This window comes from Cinclus cinclus, chromosome 2, assembly GCF_963662255.1.
Source record: "Cinclus cinclus chromosome 2, bCinCin1.1, whole genome shotgun sequence".
NCBI lineage: Eukaryota > Metazoa > Chordata > Aves > Passeriformes > Cinclidae > Cinclus > Cinclus cinclus.
The window spans coordinates 55,895,958-55,911,438 of record NC_085047.1 but is presented as its reverse complement, the minus strand read 5'-3'; the positions used below and the strand labels follow the sequence as shown (position 1 = coordinate 55,911,438).

Genomic DNA, 15,481 nt, shown 5'->3' with positions numbered 1-15,481 from the left:
ACTGCCATTGCTTGGAACTTCTGGCAGCATTGCTAAGGGCCACACTCAGGTACCCCACACAAAGGCTGCTGTCACATCTGCCATCTGCTAATTTTTCACAAGCCCTTGCACTACAGACTGGCAGAGGCTACCACAAAGGCCCCTGTTTTCTGAGTGGCATGTGGCTTCCTTCAGGGTTCAAGACCTCTTTACAGGTGGAGGGATAGAGGAGAAGGAAAAAAATTTTAGAAATACCTGACTTGTGAAGGAGTTTTGAGAGGGCTGAGTACTATCCCGGTAGTTTGTTTGCCAACAGCTTGATGCCGATGATGGTTGCTGCAGGGCCAGTGTGGCAGGTGTCTCCTGGATTAGTGTTGGTGGTATGAGTTGGGGACAGAGCAAAAGCCTTACACTTCTTACCTTTTCTCTTGCTATTGATGCAGAGTGAGATCTGTCAGTCCACCAGTTCATTTTTAGGGAGCGATCTAGTTGTTGTGCGGTAGAACAAATCCTACAGCAGTGTAGCATACAAGCAGTGTGAATGAGGGTGGAAACAGAACCCTTAGGACAAGCTTGGCTTGTGCCATAAATATACCAGGTTGTTTGTTAGATACTCTTACAGACAGATTTTTTTAAGCTTTCTTCCCCACCACATTGAGAAATTAATGACGTTGCTACTGTTAATACACTTAACATAGAAAGCCCTTTAAATGTCCCTTTTTTCCTTCCTTGGTGTTTTCATTTTGACAGATTTAAGGGGTTTACTATTGCTGATTTTGTGTAAGGATCTACAGAAACATATTTTTTCAACTGTCATTTCTGTTTTGGTGCATGGTGTCTCTCACTGTACAGGTTATTGAGGATAACGGTGTTCGAAGGGTTGTGGTGGTTCCTCAGGCTCCAGAATTTCATCCTGGTGGTCACACAGTGATACACAGGCCTCCACATCCCCCACTGCCCGGCTTCCTTCCTCTTCCAGCCATGATACCCCCTCCACCTCGTCACATATACTCACCTGTGACTGGAGCTGGTGACATGGCAACGCAGTACATTCCACAGTACCACACTTCACAAGTCTATGGGGATGTGGGTAAGTAGCTCATCAAATATTGCAAGTTTTGTCAAAGGGAATAATGTTCTGCTCATTTCCAACATCTGTTAACGTTGTTGTGTGGGCTTTGTCAAGCAAGACTTATAGCTTGAATGGGAATCATACACAAAAATTTTTTTCAGCCTTGATTTGGCTGAAGCTTATTATTCCAGAAGTTATTTTAATTTATTTGATTGTTTGTTCAGTGATCCATTAGAGATTACTTTTTACATGTATAAGTTACAGATTTTTCCCTGGAAAGCAATGTGGAAAGTCTTTGTAATGATTCAGCATTTAAATCCATGCCTGAGCACTGTTCTGAGATCTCATGTGTTGCAAAGATCCTGTTTGAAGCATGAAATAGGCATTCTTAGTATTAAGTAAAAAAACTGATCCATTTTTCATAAAACTATATGCATTTAATTGAATGTCCCTTTGAAGTCCAGTTGGAGTAATGAGGTGCCACTAACCTAAACTTAACAAAGTAGTTGAAGCCATCTTTAACAGTGCTGTTGACATCTGCCTTTACTATGGTTTAGTGGCAAAATGTGTTTGTGTTCTAACTAGGAGGCTGGGTTGTTAGATTAATATTTACATTTCTGGTAGACTTGCTTTTCTTTAGATAAGGCAGGTGCTGGCCTCGAAAGATTTTCAGAGAGCAATTCTAGGTTGCTGTTGCTAGAGAAAGCTAGAAGCTATGGAGAGGGAGGCTAAACACTCTACATTCTATTATACTACCAAAATAATGTAAAAATGGCTTTAGTCTATTTGTTGAGCTTAAATAGTCAGCATGAACAAAGTGGTCAGATAAGAGTATACCAATGTCTTGATCTTCCTGGAAATTTTAGTGTTTCTGTATTCTTATGTTGTTCTTTACTTCTTCTTGCACTACTCTGATAACAGTACGCTACTAGATGCTCTTTGAGTGCTTATTTGTGGTTTTATTAATTTTCTGATTTCTTGTAGATGGCAGTTGTTTGCTTTTAGTTTGCTAAATTAAGAAATTGGAGTACAATAATTAAACACATAAAAGTTAAATTATGCTTCGTAGTGGAATAATATTTTTTAGCTTTTTGCTGCCAGGATATATCACTTCAAATATTAATTCAGTGAGAATTTTATAAACTGCTAATGTAAAAAATATGAGAAAGTGGGATTCTTAATTCTAGATCTCTGACTTTGGCTGTAGCTTTCAAAAGTCAAAATGCACAGTTAAGCTCCTATTTCAGACAAACAAAAAACCAAAACAAAACCAAATAACTAACAAAAAAAACCCAGATACTCATAGACCACAGTTGTTCCCTGACAGGAGCACTGAACTCTCTAAAGGTAATGAAAATCACACTTCTAAATTGACACAACTTATCTAGAAATCCCCTATCAAATTTTCTGCAAATTAGGCTGACTTAAAAAAAAAACAGAAATTGAGAAGTTCTCTTTTTTTTTTTTTTAATCCTTGTAAGGAAGTTCTTATTTGAGCTTATTGTCATAAAGAATAACAAATAATGTATTCTTTGGACAGACTGATTCAACTTACCTAAAAATGAGCAAATTCTGTGGTGATTCTGAAGGATGTTTGGTTTTTTTTAAGCTTTCATTATTTCATCATAGACAGGGTTACACTGAGGAAAGACTTGCTATATAAAGTCTTGAGTCAGTGAAGTGTTTTTAAGCATAAAGGTGAAATGAATACGAATATCAGAACTGGACAGAAGAGTTCACCAGTTTGCAGTTTAATGCTGTCAGTATTCTGGTACTGACTCTTTTCCAAAGCCGATTCTGACTTACTGCAGCAATGCCTGGGGTTGCTGTGTACAGGTATAGTGCACTTACAAGGCTTTGCAATACTGTCTTCAATGTTTTAGTGTCTTTCCACTGTTTGTAGATGACAGGTTCTATGTTTCTGTGCTTTTATAGGTGTTCTCCGTGTTGATTCCTGCTGAAGCATCATTAAAGTATTAGAGCTCTAGCTGCATTCCAAAACTTAATGTATTTTTTTTTCCACATTAGATCAAACCTCCTCCAATGTAATAAAGTAGCACATTTTTTCTGTGCAGACTTTATCCTGTACCTCACAGCTCAAGGAAGATTATAGGAACATTTCAAGAATAATTTTTAAGTGGAGAAAATATGGGAGAGGGAAAGATTACACTCTCTTCCCTGACATTGTTAATGTCCATTTAGCGTGTATGAGTTTACCGGTTGGACTCTTCAGTTTTCAAATAGGAGTAGAGATACAGTTTTACACACAGGTGCACATTTAACTCACATAGCATTTTTAGGTAAGTTTTAAAATTATATTCTGTTCTTAATAAAGATTTAGATTTAAGATTTTTTTTTTTCTTCCTTCATTTAGATACTCTGCCTGCTCACGGAAGATCCAACTTTAGAGATGAAAGGTCTAGTAAAACATATGAAAGGTTACAAAAAAAGTTAAAAGATCGACATGGAACTCAGAAGGATAAGTTAAATAGTCCTCCATCATCTCCTCAGAAATGTCCTTCTCCTACAAGTGAACCTAATGGACTTACAAAAGGACAAGATGCAGCTGGTATAAGCACAGGTTCTACCAAATGCAAGTCTTTGGGTAAAGGAAAAAGCAATTCTCAGACAGACACTGAAATAGAAGGTAGGTGTTATCAAAAATACTACATACACACACATGTTAATATATATGATGCAAGTCCAGTGTCTGGCTGAACATGACATTTGGAAATAGAATACCACACTTTGACAGTCTTGAAGTTGAGTAGCAGTGCCCTGACTTACATAGAGTGCAGTTAAGGGAAATCAACCTTCTCATCACATGGGAATGTGGGCATAAGAGAACAAAAACTACTGGTATGGAAGTCTCCATGTAAATTTGAGAAAATATTATGAGTCACTCTTCATGACACTTTTTAAAGAAAAATCTCTGATTTGTTTGGAGTGCTTGCGTTCTAAGGAATCACTGAATATTGATGGCCTGCTTGATATTGTAGAAAATATGGAAATAGTTAAGGGTCTGAATCAGAAAACATACATCCAAACATACATCCATATATTTACAACATTTGTAAAAGAAATACTGCTGTACATAAAATTGATCTATCCCTACCCACTCACTGTTGAAAGGCCCTTGTAGAAAAAAGGCTGGTCTTCACATTACTCCCTGTTTTCTACGACACTACCATAGGGAATGTGCTTATTATTAGTATCTTTATTTCACTGGAAAGCTTGTGATCTCACAGATGAACTGAATTCACTCAGTCATACAGTCACTGTCAAATCTGATGATGTGTCCCTATGCAACTTTGAGGTCTCTGCCGTAGTCCTTCAGATTGTGAACATAACATCAAAGACCTGTTATCAGCCAGGAGTAGTGTTTTCAGAATAAGGAACTGTAATTGGTGATGCTAAGGGAAATAAACCATGATTTTTCTCAATTCTCTGAAGTTTGCTTTGAGATAATAATTTTGTGCTGATGTATGTTTGATTGCTGTAAGCCAAAAGAATTGTGAAGAAAGTACATCTAATCAAAACCAGGAAATCTCAGTCTGTGAGAGCTGTTTAAAATCATGTGTATATGATATCCTGTGAAAGCTTTCTACCAAAGGTCACATTTGAGATACAGCCTAAAATCAGAAGTTGGGAACTATTGCTCCAGACTTGAAAATTTGTCACTATAGTTCCAGAGTGGCAGTTTACTTTCTGTTTGGCTTCAGTTTCCTTTCTGTTTTTTGGTGAGCTAACTTTAGCAAGGCACAAGTGTTGAAATGTACTGTTGTTTACACATGTTACAAAAATCATGATGATGTTTCTTTAGAATTATTTTATGTGAAAAATGGGAAAGTCTGCTTTTCAAAATGATTTCAGGAGACATTGGGGAAAATTATGTACTGAGACTTAGACTTGTCAAACAGAAAGCGGTGACTTAGAGTTGCCATATAAGTCAGAAAAGCATTTGATTTGTTTCAACAGCATAAACCATCTTAGAATCAAAGTTGTAAATAGATTTGGTCTATTTTTTTTTAGAGAACTTTATTTTTGTTTTTGTCTTTGTTTTTCTTTTATGTTTAGTTTAAGGTAGGTTAAATGAATTAAAAATGCATGGCCACATCTTCAAAATTGAGTAGCCTGTTTACTTACACTATTGAGATGATAAAATTTAAATATTATGTGAGAAAAGGAAATAAAATGCTTTTTGTAAGCTATAAATCCTTTATAAAGCTCAGCTATCCCTTCAGCTGACACAAAGCACCTTAGATTGTTTCCCTGGCAATTGAGGAAGGCTAACAGTGTTACCAGTAGGCTTCCAGCTGATGTACAGTAACATATTTAAACTACTGTAGCTTGTTTGCATCTACATCCAAAGAGAAATCTATGGGAAATGTCCAAGATCTTAAGTTCTCCAGAGAAGCAGTTGGTTTAAAGTTATGCATTAATAAATGATAGCCAGGCTTTCTGTATTCCATAAAGCATTGAAGGGCTTTAGAAATAGTTTTATATTAACAACTTCTTCAAAAGCTTTTTCGGTTTTATGTTGTCCTGAATGAATGCAAGTTAGCAAGATGTTCTACTTTATAAATGCTTTCTTCTGTGTGCAATTGTTGAATTTGAAGAGCTTTTTCACTGTGAAGTTGCTGCACAGTATTCATGGGTACTTCTCTTCTGCTTTGATTTTGTTTTTTAAGAAAAGGATGAAGAAACAAAAGTACTGGAAGCACTTCTTTCTAATATAGCCAAGCCAGTGGTAAGTAACAAAAGCTTTTCATAAAATCAGAATATATCTGTTGCTATTTTGCACAGTCACACCTCTTTTTCTTTCTCTTAAGTTTAAAGGGTCTTTAATTTTCCATACTAAAGCAAATTCACTTCCAGTCACTGTACTGTAAACAACCAAAGCAATTTTTAGTGTATTAAAATCTCTGAAACTAAAATTGTCTTGATACTTACTCTGCAGAATTCTTCCTGGCTCTTCTGTGAATCTCAGTGTTAACAGAATTATTTAAAAAACACAGAGCGATTGTAACTCTGCCAGTAGCATAATGATGCTGCTTAATGGAATATGATGCTTAACATAATATTATACTGCATAATCTGTTCTCAATTTCCTGCAACTTTGTTAAGTCTTAACTGTTCAGGAAGCAATTTTACACACCACATATCTCCAGGCATGAGAGATAACCTGGCAAGGTTTTAGAAACATCACCAAAAATGAGGTTTTGTAAAACCTTATTTCCAAAGTAGAGAAAAAATACGACCTATTTCTCTTTTAAGAGTTTTTGGCAGCTTCGAGGGAAGAGATGTGAAATTCACCATGGAAGGTGACTGTCAGCAGTGGACTTCTGACCTACCGGCTTGAAAATTTACCAATATATTTTCAGTTTGTAAAACTAACGCATGTTTTTTGTGTGGATACTCTTCAAAGCAGTGTTGCCAAATTCAGTAGTATTTTGCATTTTAGAGCAGGCCAGTGTTTTTTTCTTTCATTGTCTGGACCTTTCCTGGTCCCAACCTTTCTGTGAAGATTTGCACATCTTTTCCAAAAATCTTCGCCACAATCCTGAGTCCACCATCTTGCCTGAGTAAAAACAGTCTCTCTTCCCCATTGTAGTGTAGTCCCATGCAACTGAAACTTCAGCAAGAGCTTGCCATGGGTTTGTCCAGTCAGTCAGCTACTTCCAATCCTCAGCTACATACCTTGTTCCCTTCACTTTCCAGGCAACCTCGCCCCAGTTTAGTGCCCTAGTCTTGATTTTTCTTCCGTATGTTTCTTTACAGCCTGATGAGGAGAGGCCAAGAGAGCTGGGGCTGTTTAGCCTGGAGAAGTGAAGGCTCAGAGGGGATCTTATCAATGTATATAGATATCTGCAAGGCAAGTGCACAGAGGATGGAGCTAGGCTCTTTTCAGTGTGCCCAGCATCAGAAGCAGAGGCAATGGGCCTAAACTGAAATACAGGAGGTTTCCACTGAACAGCAGGAAACACTTTTGTACTGTGAGGATGCCAACTCTGGCACAGCTTGGCCAGAGAGTTTTTGGAGACTCCCTCTTTGGAGATACTGAAAAGCCATCTGGACATAGTTCCAAGCAGCTGGCTTTTACATGGCCCTGCTTAAACAAGGGAGTTGGACCAGATGACTTCCAAGGGTCCCTTCCAACTTCAATTGTTCTGTGATTCTGTGGTTCTCCAAGCCCTGAGCAGGGATTGTATAGAGGAAGTCATGAACACTTGGTGTCCTGCTGTGTCCAAGCATCAGGATGGATTGACATGTCTTCAATGCCCCTGTGTCATAGGTGGCTAAGCAGCATTTAGGTGGGAGCTGTCTGAAACTGGGGTGTTAGCAATGGCTACCTTGCCAAGGGGAACTCTACTCTCTCTGAATTAGACTGTGAGAAGAATGGATCAACAGTTGGGGTCTTGTGCTGTGTTGCTAATGACATAGGGAAAAGCAATGCAGTGCCAGTACTATCATGTTTTCTTTCACTTTGTTTTGCCCTTCAATACTCAATCATCCATGCCTTTTAGACAAGCACCCTAGTTCCTCTCCCCACCATGTTCTTGCTTGAACATCATTGCACTTAGCTGTGTGCAACAAGTGGTCTCTGCAGGCCTCAGAAGGCATCACAGGCACAGGCAGTGGTCATCTGCTGCAGATGCAGAATGTACACACGACAAAAAAGCCAGACTTCCAGCACTTGGAGTGGCTTATGCTTGCTTTATGAAGGCAAGGTCCTGTCAGGGTTGTGAGGGGGTAGAAGTCTAGCTGATGTTGCAGCTTGGGGGAGTGGGGTGTCATGTGACAGGAGTCTGTGTTCCCCTCTTGGGTCTTGCAGGATCTCAAGCCACCCTCCCACAGTTTCATCAAGGAAATGTTTTATTCACTTTCCCTCAAATGAACCAGGACTTTTTTTCCCCACACCTTCTCTTTGTGGTTCTCATCAGAAATATTCCTGCAGGGCTTTTTTAAATGTTTTTGCTGAAACACTTACTATGAGGATTGTGGTTTCTGATGGATCATCAGTGCTCTGTTCCCTGGGTGAACCATGCTGGCATGGACAGTACTGGCTGTGGTGGTGGCCATATGATCAGATGATCATACAGGGTGCTGTCCTGTACAGTGTTCATTTCATCATATCCTACTCCAGAAAGCCTGGAGTATTGCTGAAAGCTATGACCTCTCTTGGGCTGTCCCGTGTCTCAGTGCCCAGGTCCATGGCATGCGCATCTAAATCAAGTGGTGGTCTCTGCATTCTGTTCTTTCATTCAGAAATACCTCTCAGTCCTATGCAGTATGGGATGCATCAATTTTGCTACCTCCAAATTCCCATTGATTTCCTTGAGCTTTTCTCCATATGGATCCCTCATCCTTTCATACATGGCAATGTTAAGTCAAGTTGATAACATGATATTGACACCAGATGACCCTTCTACTTAGGGCTCTTGAACTATTTATACCCAGATGTAAATTGGAGTGGTTCTCAGATTGCACCTCAGTGTTTGAGCAAAGTCTTCACTTGCTGTCATGTCTGTTAACCAAATAACAAAGCAAGCAGAAAAGAAGACCTGAAAAGTAAAAAGCCAAATGAAGAATGGTGCAGAAGGCTGAGTATTTAATAAGAGGCAATAAGAGCTCTGAATTTGAGGGTTGGTTATAGAGCATGCAAATCCCTTTGGAGAACATCATACTTTCTGGTTCTGTATATGTTTGTGGACTTCTGGCATGTGATGCACCTCACTTACAGTTAAGTATCTTGGGTTCTGGGAATGCAATCCAGATTGCACATGCTAAAACTATTCTTTTGTTTGACCCAGATGGCATGTGTAGCATATTTAATGAGGAGATTCACTATGGCAAGCTGGATTGCTTATGAAGATGTGCCCACCTCTTATTTCCACAGTGCTAGAGCCTGACCCAAGTATTATACTCTGCTTTGCAGAAGCACATAGGGCTCAGAGTTACCACCAGAATCAATTGCAGCTGCTTGCATAAGCATACAAAGTAATAAGTAATGCCAAGTTTTTTGAAAAGGCCACTCCCAAGTGTCTCAGAGCACATAATAATAGTGGATTCTCCTGATCTTAAATCTTGGCTCTTCAAAAATACTTATTTTTCCTTCTGTCACAGAGGTTTTTCTTAAAATATCCTACATATGAAGGAAATGTAATCTGTCAGGTGGCAGTTTGGTGTTAGCAAAATGTTAGATGGGGTTCTGGGCAGTTCTGAGCAAAGCACTAAAGAAAATTAATCAATAGAAGATAAGGAAAAAAGAAGAATTATCAGATTTAGGTGAGAGGAAACTGAAATGCTAACAGTCTTCAGATGCATGAGAAACAATTGCAAAAGGAAGGGGAGGTCTAATGTTCAACTCCATGGTGGCTAGGACTAGTAGGCTTAGCTGGTAGTAGGAGGGACATTGGCAGGACACTAGGGAAAAAAATCAACTGTTAAAGTAACTAAACCTAGGAACAGATCATCTTAGAATGGATCTACAAGTCCTGAAGTACAGTAGGTCCTTGGGGAACCTGCATTTCTTTCCCTCAGGGTCTCCTGACACTTGATGCGACTCGGAAGGGTAGGGTAAAGATTGACCAAGAGGGAAATTTATCAGATGCTTCCCACAACTCCAGAGACTTCCAGAAATGCAAGAATTTTACTACAGTGGTTATAAATAGTGTTGGTCTAGTTTGTGATTGCATCAAGACAGTAGTGGAATTTTTCTTACCAGATCTTAAAGAGAAACTTCAGTGTTTAGTCCTACCAACATTCATTTCCTTTTAGGATGTGATGTACAGTCCTGTTTGTGCATAACGGTTTAGTGACATTATTTCCAAGACATTGAGGCTCACATAGTGTATTTTTTCTTCCTTTCTGTTTGCTATCAATGTCATGTCCTCTCTGCTTCATTCTTGAAGCTGACCTATTCTGTTTTTTAGTTCAGTAGATTATAGCAATTTGAGAGCACCAGTTGTGAAGATTTTTGATTTTGATACTCTGGTAATAGACTTTCAAAAACAATTACTCCCAAAATAGACATACAATACAATCATATTGTAAAACTAGTCATTTCATATAATGAAATGTGCTTTGAGTTCACTTATAAATTATTGGAAACAGTAGGTGGGTGCAACTTGTAAACCACAATAGCAGATGTGCAATGCTTATGAACAGCCACAAATTTCTAGACATTCTTCTATAACAGATCCTAAAATTTTGTAATCACCTGGATGTACCTGTGCACTCACCTACAAAAACACGAGCGTCCTCAGCCCCTTGCAGCACATATGGGTCTCAAGCAGTGCCCACTTTTGAGAGCATGGGTTCCTCTAGTCATGTGTCTCCTTTGAAGACGTGGGTGTTTCAGTAGCTTTGTGTGTGTCTGCATTGTTCCCTAGAATCTGTTATTCCCTACAAACTGCTAATCCACAGGCCATTGACAAAGCTCTCCACCAGATCGCATGCACTCACCTGAGCTGCAAATCCATGCCTGCTGTGCCCCAAAATGCTGTTGCACCAGCCCAGGGTGCAGCTACTCACAGCATCCATCAGGCCTGGATGGAGGCAGCAGTGATTGGTGGGGCAATTTCTCAGGCCAGGTTTTGATCATTGCTCTATTCCACTCCAGCATCTCTTACCTGCCCCCCATTACAAATTTTCATGATACCTCTACACTTCTAAAGCTGATGACTTTTCTGTGTTTCAGGAGTCTCCTTGTGATTCTCTGTTTCCATTTAACCCCCTTGAGGGTCTCTGCCTTTAGCATGTTTAGTCTGCTGGGGCCTCTTGTTGGATAGTTGGAGGTCACACACACTGGTTATACTCTTATTTCTACACCAACTGTTCTTATCCAGGCCTCTTCATCTCATTATATTTCATAGTTGGCAAGAAGGTGTTTAAAAAGTCATATTACCAGTGGCTTCCAAGAAAAAGGTGCCAGAAGCATGGTTTAATGAAATGCCTGATGTCCCAGGATGTGCTTTGCCGTCCCTGTGCCTGGCCAACGCTGTGGTCCATGTTTCAGCAGCCCACTGGGTGGCGTTCAGTACCAACAGGTGTCTCTGCCCTCAGCCCCCTGCCTGGCATTTTTCTCATGGTATTCCTTGCATTTCCAACCTGATTTCATCTGTAAAAACCAGTTAGTAGCTAGCATATCAGTAGAAATACTCTGATTTGCTAATGTATATGATTTTCCTTTCTTTTCTTGGATCCTTTGTGGCAAAGTAACATTTATATACAATAGCATTTAAATGGCAGAGATCTCAAAACTTTGTGTTTCTGCAGGTATCGGATATTCAGGCAAGAACAGCACAGCTGATGTGGTCCCCTCCATCCAGTGATACTGGAGAAGATACAGACAAGAATGACATACCAGAGGTTTATACTTATGAAGTGATGATTTCAAGTACTGGAAAAGATGGAAAGTACAGAACTGTGTACATGTAGGTGTTGGCTGTTTTTTCTTTAGTCACTGGCACATTGAAGTATGTGGCTTCAAACCTCATTAAAAATCTGGTTTTTGTCCAGAAAGTTAAATAAATAGCAGTTTTGTGTAATTTCTGGTTTGAAATTAGCTACCTTTTTTTCAGTAGAATTCATTACTGAAGTCTCTGCCATCAGCTGGAATGTAAAGATTTTGTTCTTACATGTTGGAGGCACTTCTGTTGTATTTTGTCTGCACTAGACACTGTGAGTTTTCAAATAGTGAGACATACCAGTAGTGAGAAAAATAAATTGGATTTATTACTTTTTATGTCAGCATATGCTCCTTCTCCCACTAAGGTTATTCCTCCCTTCACTAAAATTGATCCTGGTAGAGACAGTATTATGATATGAAAAAAAAATAAGCAAATTCACACAGAACACAACTCATGGCAGCAGCAAAGCAAACTAAACTCTTCAATTGTTTAATTCCTAACAAAATGGTTTTTTGCAATTTGGAGAAATATGACAGTAAAATATAGAATTAAAGGTATAGAGTTCTCTATTAGTTATAAACCTTTGTATCTAGCTAGTTTATCTTAGTCATCTTCCATGAATTTCATGTAATTACAAGTTGAGTATCCCTATCCAAGAAACTAGAGGCAGAGAAATGACCTTTGCTGAGATAAGCTGATGTCAGCAAAAGCAGACTAATAGATGTTATTTTGGTGCCTTTTCTGTTTCCTAGGCTCTAACAAGTAGGTATGTGCAGTCAGGTACAGTTTTAGATAATTTTTTTGCAAGGCTGGACTGATCTGCTGCAGGCTCCAGTACTTCCGTGGATTTTTTGAGTAATAACATAGATGCATGCACATGCAGCTTTCTTACTAAGTAAAGAAGAAAATAATTGCTACTCTTTAAAGTGGCAAATAAAAAAGTGCCCCAAAACCACCAGAGCAAAAGAATAGGAATAATGCAAGAAGCCGCTAAAATTCAGAGATAAATGTACTTACACATTGCTGTATTTAGCAAAAGATGAACTTTTAGCAAATACATTTCATAGAAGGTGTGTTGAGTTATGAAACATGTCTTTTTAAATAAATGTATGGAATTCTGAAACAGTCTTTAAAACAAACTTGTATCTCTTTCCAGTGGAGAAGAAAATAAAGTTACTGTAAATGATCTCAGGCCAGCAACTGATTACCATGTAAAGTGAGTATCTCAGTTTCTCCTCATTAAATTCAGTGGAAATGTTTTAAAAGTTTCATTGTGTAATTGCCTAAGTCTTCAGAGATGGTCTTTGCTTCTTCTCACCCTCTTTTGAGTCACAATCAACATTTTGGCTTAGCTGACCACTCAGTCCATTTTGGACAACATAAGACAAGATGGGTGCATATTTATGCTACATTAATGCTCTTTCCTTTATGCCAGCACAGTCACCTTTTTCTGTCCTTGGAGCCAGGCACAAATGCTGCTTTTCAGTTTTCCACAGGCAGCAGAGGAAAGTAGCTTGCACTGGAAGATGTTCCCTGCTTCACCATCTGAAATCATATCATGCTGCTTTTGCTTTGCTCCAGTAGATCAGTGAACCTGGCCCCATTAGCATGACAAAATGAGCCCCCAGTTCAGTATAATTATACCCTTCTAGCAGAATTGACTACTTCAGTAGGTCAGAAGAAATAGCATAGGATTGGAAAGATATGGTTAGGTGTTGTTCTTCCCTCTTTTTTTTAAATATTGGAGGTTCATCTGGAGCTGAACTTGACAAGGGATGCAAAGACTAAGGCCTTCTATAGCTATGTCAGCCAGAAACAAAAGTCGGAGAGCACGTATCCTCCCAGATTAACGCAACTGGAAAACTGGTAACTATGGATGAGGAAGAGACTGAGGTACTCAACAACCTTTTTGCCTTAGTCTTCACTGGCAACCTCTCTTCTCACACTTCTCCAGTGGATGGACAGCAGCATGGGGTCTGAAGGAGGAAAGACCCTCCCACAGTGAGAGAAGAATAGGTTTGAGACCACCTGAAACCTGTACGTAGGTCTGCATCTGATGAGATTCATCCCAGAGTCCTGAGGGAATTAGCTAATGTAGTTGCCAAACCACTCTCCATCATAGTTGACAAGTTATGGCAATCAGGTGAAGTCCTGTGTTGACTGGAAAAAGGAAAACACTGTACCCATTTTTTCAAAGGATAGGACAGAAGACTTCGGGAACTACCAACCTATCAGCTTCATTTCGGTGCCTGAGAAGATGATAGAACAGATCCTTCTAAAAGCCATGCTAAGGCACATGAAGGGCAAGAAGATGATTTGGGACAGCCAGCACAGCTTCACCAAGGACAAGTCCTGCCTGAAGAACCAAGTGGCCTGTGATCAAGTGACTTGTATCAGTGAACAAGGGGATTGCAGATGTTACAGACTGGACTTCTGTAAGACCTTTGAGATAGTCCCCCACCACATCGTTTGTGGTGGATGAGGAATTGGTTGGATGGTCACATTCACAGAATAGTGGTCAACGGCCCAATGTCCAGATGGAGATTAGTGACAAGTGGTGTCCCACAGGGGCCTGTCTTGGACTGGTATTGTCAAATATCTTCATCACTGACACAGACAGTGGGATTGAGTGAGCATCCAGCAGAAAACACCAAGCAGTTGCAGTGTGAACCACCAAGTGGTGCAGTTGACACACCCCAAGGACAGGATGCCATCCAGAGGGACCTGGACAAGCTTGAGCAGTGAGGCCATGGGAACCTCATGAGGTTCAAGAAGGCCAAGTGCAAGGTGCTGCCCTTGGATCAGGGCAGCCCTGGTACCAACACAGGCTGCAGGATGAAGGGATTGAGAGCAGCCTTGTCAAGAAGAATGTGATGGTCCTGGTGGATAGAGAGCTGGGCATGACCTGACAATGTACACTTGCAGCCCAAAAAGCCAACTGTGTCCTGGGAAGCATCAAAAGCAGCATGGCCAGCAGGATGAGGGCAGTGGTTCTGCCCTCTGCTCTGGTGAAACCCCATCTAAGGTGCTGTGTCCAGCTCTGGGATCCCCATCATGAGAAGGATGGTGACCTATTAGAGTAGCTCTAGAGGAGGACCACAAAAGTTGTTCAGCCTGGAGAAAACTCAGTATTTAAAGGGGGCCTGTAAGAAAGATGGAGACAGACTTTTTAGTAGGGCCTGTTGCAATAGGACAAGAGATGATGGTTTCAAAATAAAAGAAGGTAGATTTAGGCTAGATAATATGGAAATTTCTTTTGCACTGAGGGTGGTGAAACATTGGAACAGCTTGCCCAGAGCAATGGTGTAGGGCCCATCCCTGGAAACTATTCAGGGAGAGGTTGGCCAGGGGTTTAAGCAGCCTGATCTAGTTGAAGATATCTCTGTTTGTTGTCAGGGAGTTTGGACAAGTTGACCTTTATAGGTCTCTTCCAACCCAAACTACTCTGTGATTCTTGGTTTAAAAAAATAGCGTGAATACAGCAGTTTACAAATAAATAACATTGTGAAGGCAGAAATGAAGGCCTCCTTAAAAGAAGTGCTTTTTCAAGAGGTAATGACAAGTGTAGAGTACCTTCTTAGATGCGACTGAATGTCCTGCCTCTCTTGACTGTGTGGAGAACCCCAAGGTCCCTGTGTACTGACCAAGGGAAGCAATTTAGAGGCAGCTGGTAGGAAGTATGGGGAACAGAAGCGTGTCAGACTGTGGGTCCCAGTTATCAATGTTCTGCCTCCTTCCACATCAGGTTTAGGATAGGATTTGCCTTGTATAATAGCCTTTTTGACATTTGCTCAGGTGGGAGAACTAGGTTCCCAGTCCTTGGTGTGAAGGGGTCTACACCTCCCCAGAACTGTTTTCCAGAGTATTGTCCTGGTTGTCAAACAGAAAGCAAAAGAGGGTTAGTCTGTTCTTGCCACAGCCCTCATTTAATTTGCCCCTGCATTGCCTGGAGCACAAGGTCAGGAGAAGGATGAATGGTAAGTTGGCTCTAAGCTCTTTCATATGAAAAAGTGTT

At 40.1% G+C, this 15,481-nt stretch overlaps 1 protein-coding gene across 4 annotated transcripts in view; it reads left to right on the top strand.

Annotated features, from left to right (window-relative positions):
• FNDC3A (fibronectin type III domain containing 3A) overlaps positions 1-15,481 on the top strand; it is a 112,631-nt gene that overhangs the window by 67,002 nt on the left and 30,148 nt on the right. For all 4 annotated transcript variants that reach the window (XM_062487698.1, XM_062487696.1, XM_062487695.1 and 1 more), the window contains 5 exons: positions 832-1,069; positions 3,426-3,698; positions 5,743-5,801; positions 11,333-11,490; positions 12,623-12,682. In XM_062487698.1, coding sequence (XP_062343682.1) covers positions 832-1,069; positions 3,426-3,698; positions 5,743-5,801; positions 11,333-11,490; positions 12,623-12,682 — 788 coding nt within the window. The remainder of the gene's footprint in view (positions 1-831; positions 1,070-3,425; positions 3,699-5,742; positions 5,802-11,332; positions 11,491-12,622; positions 12,683-15,481) is intronic.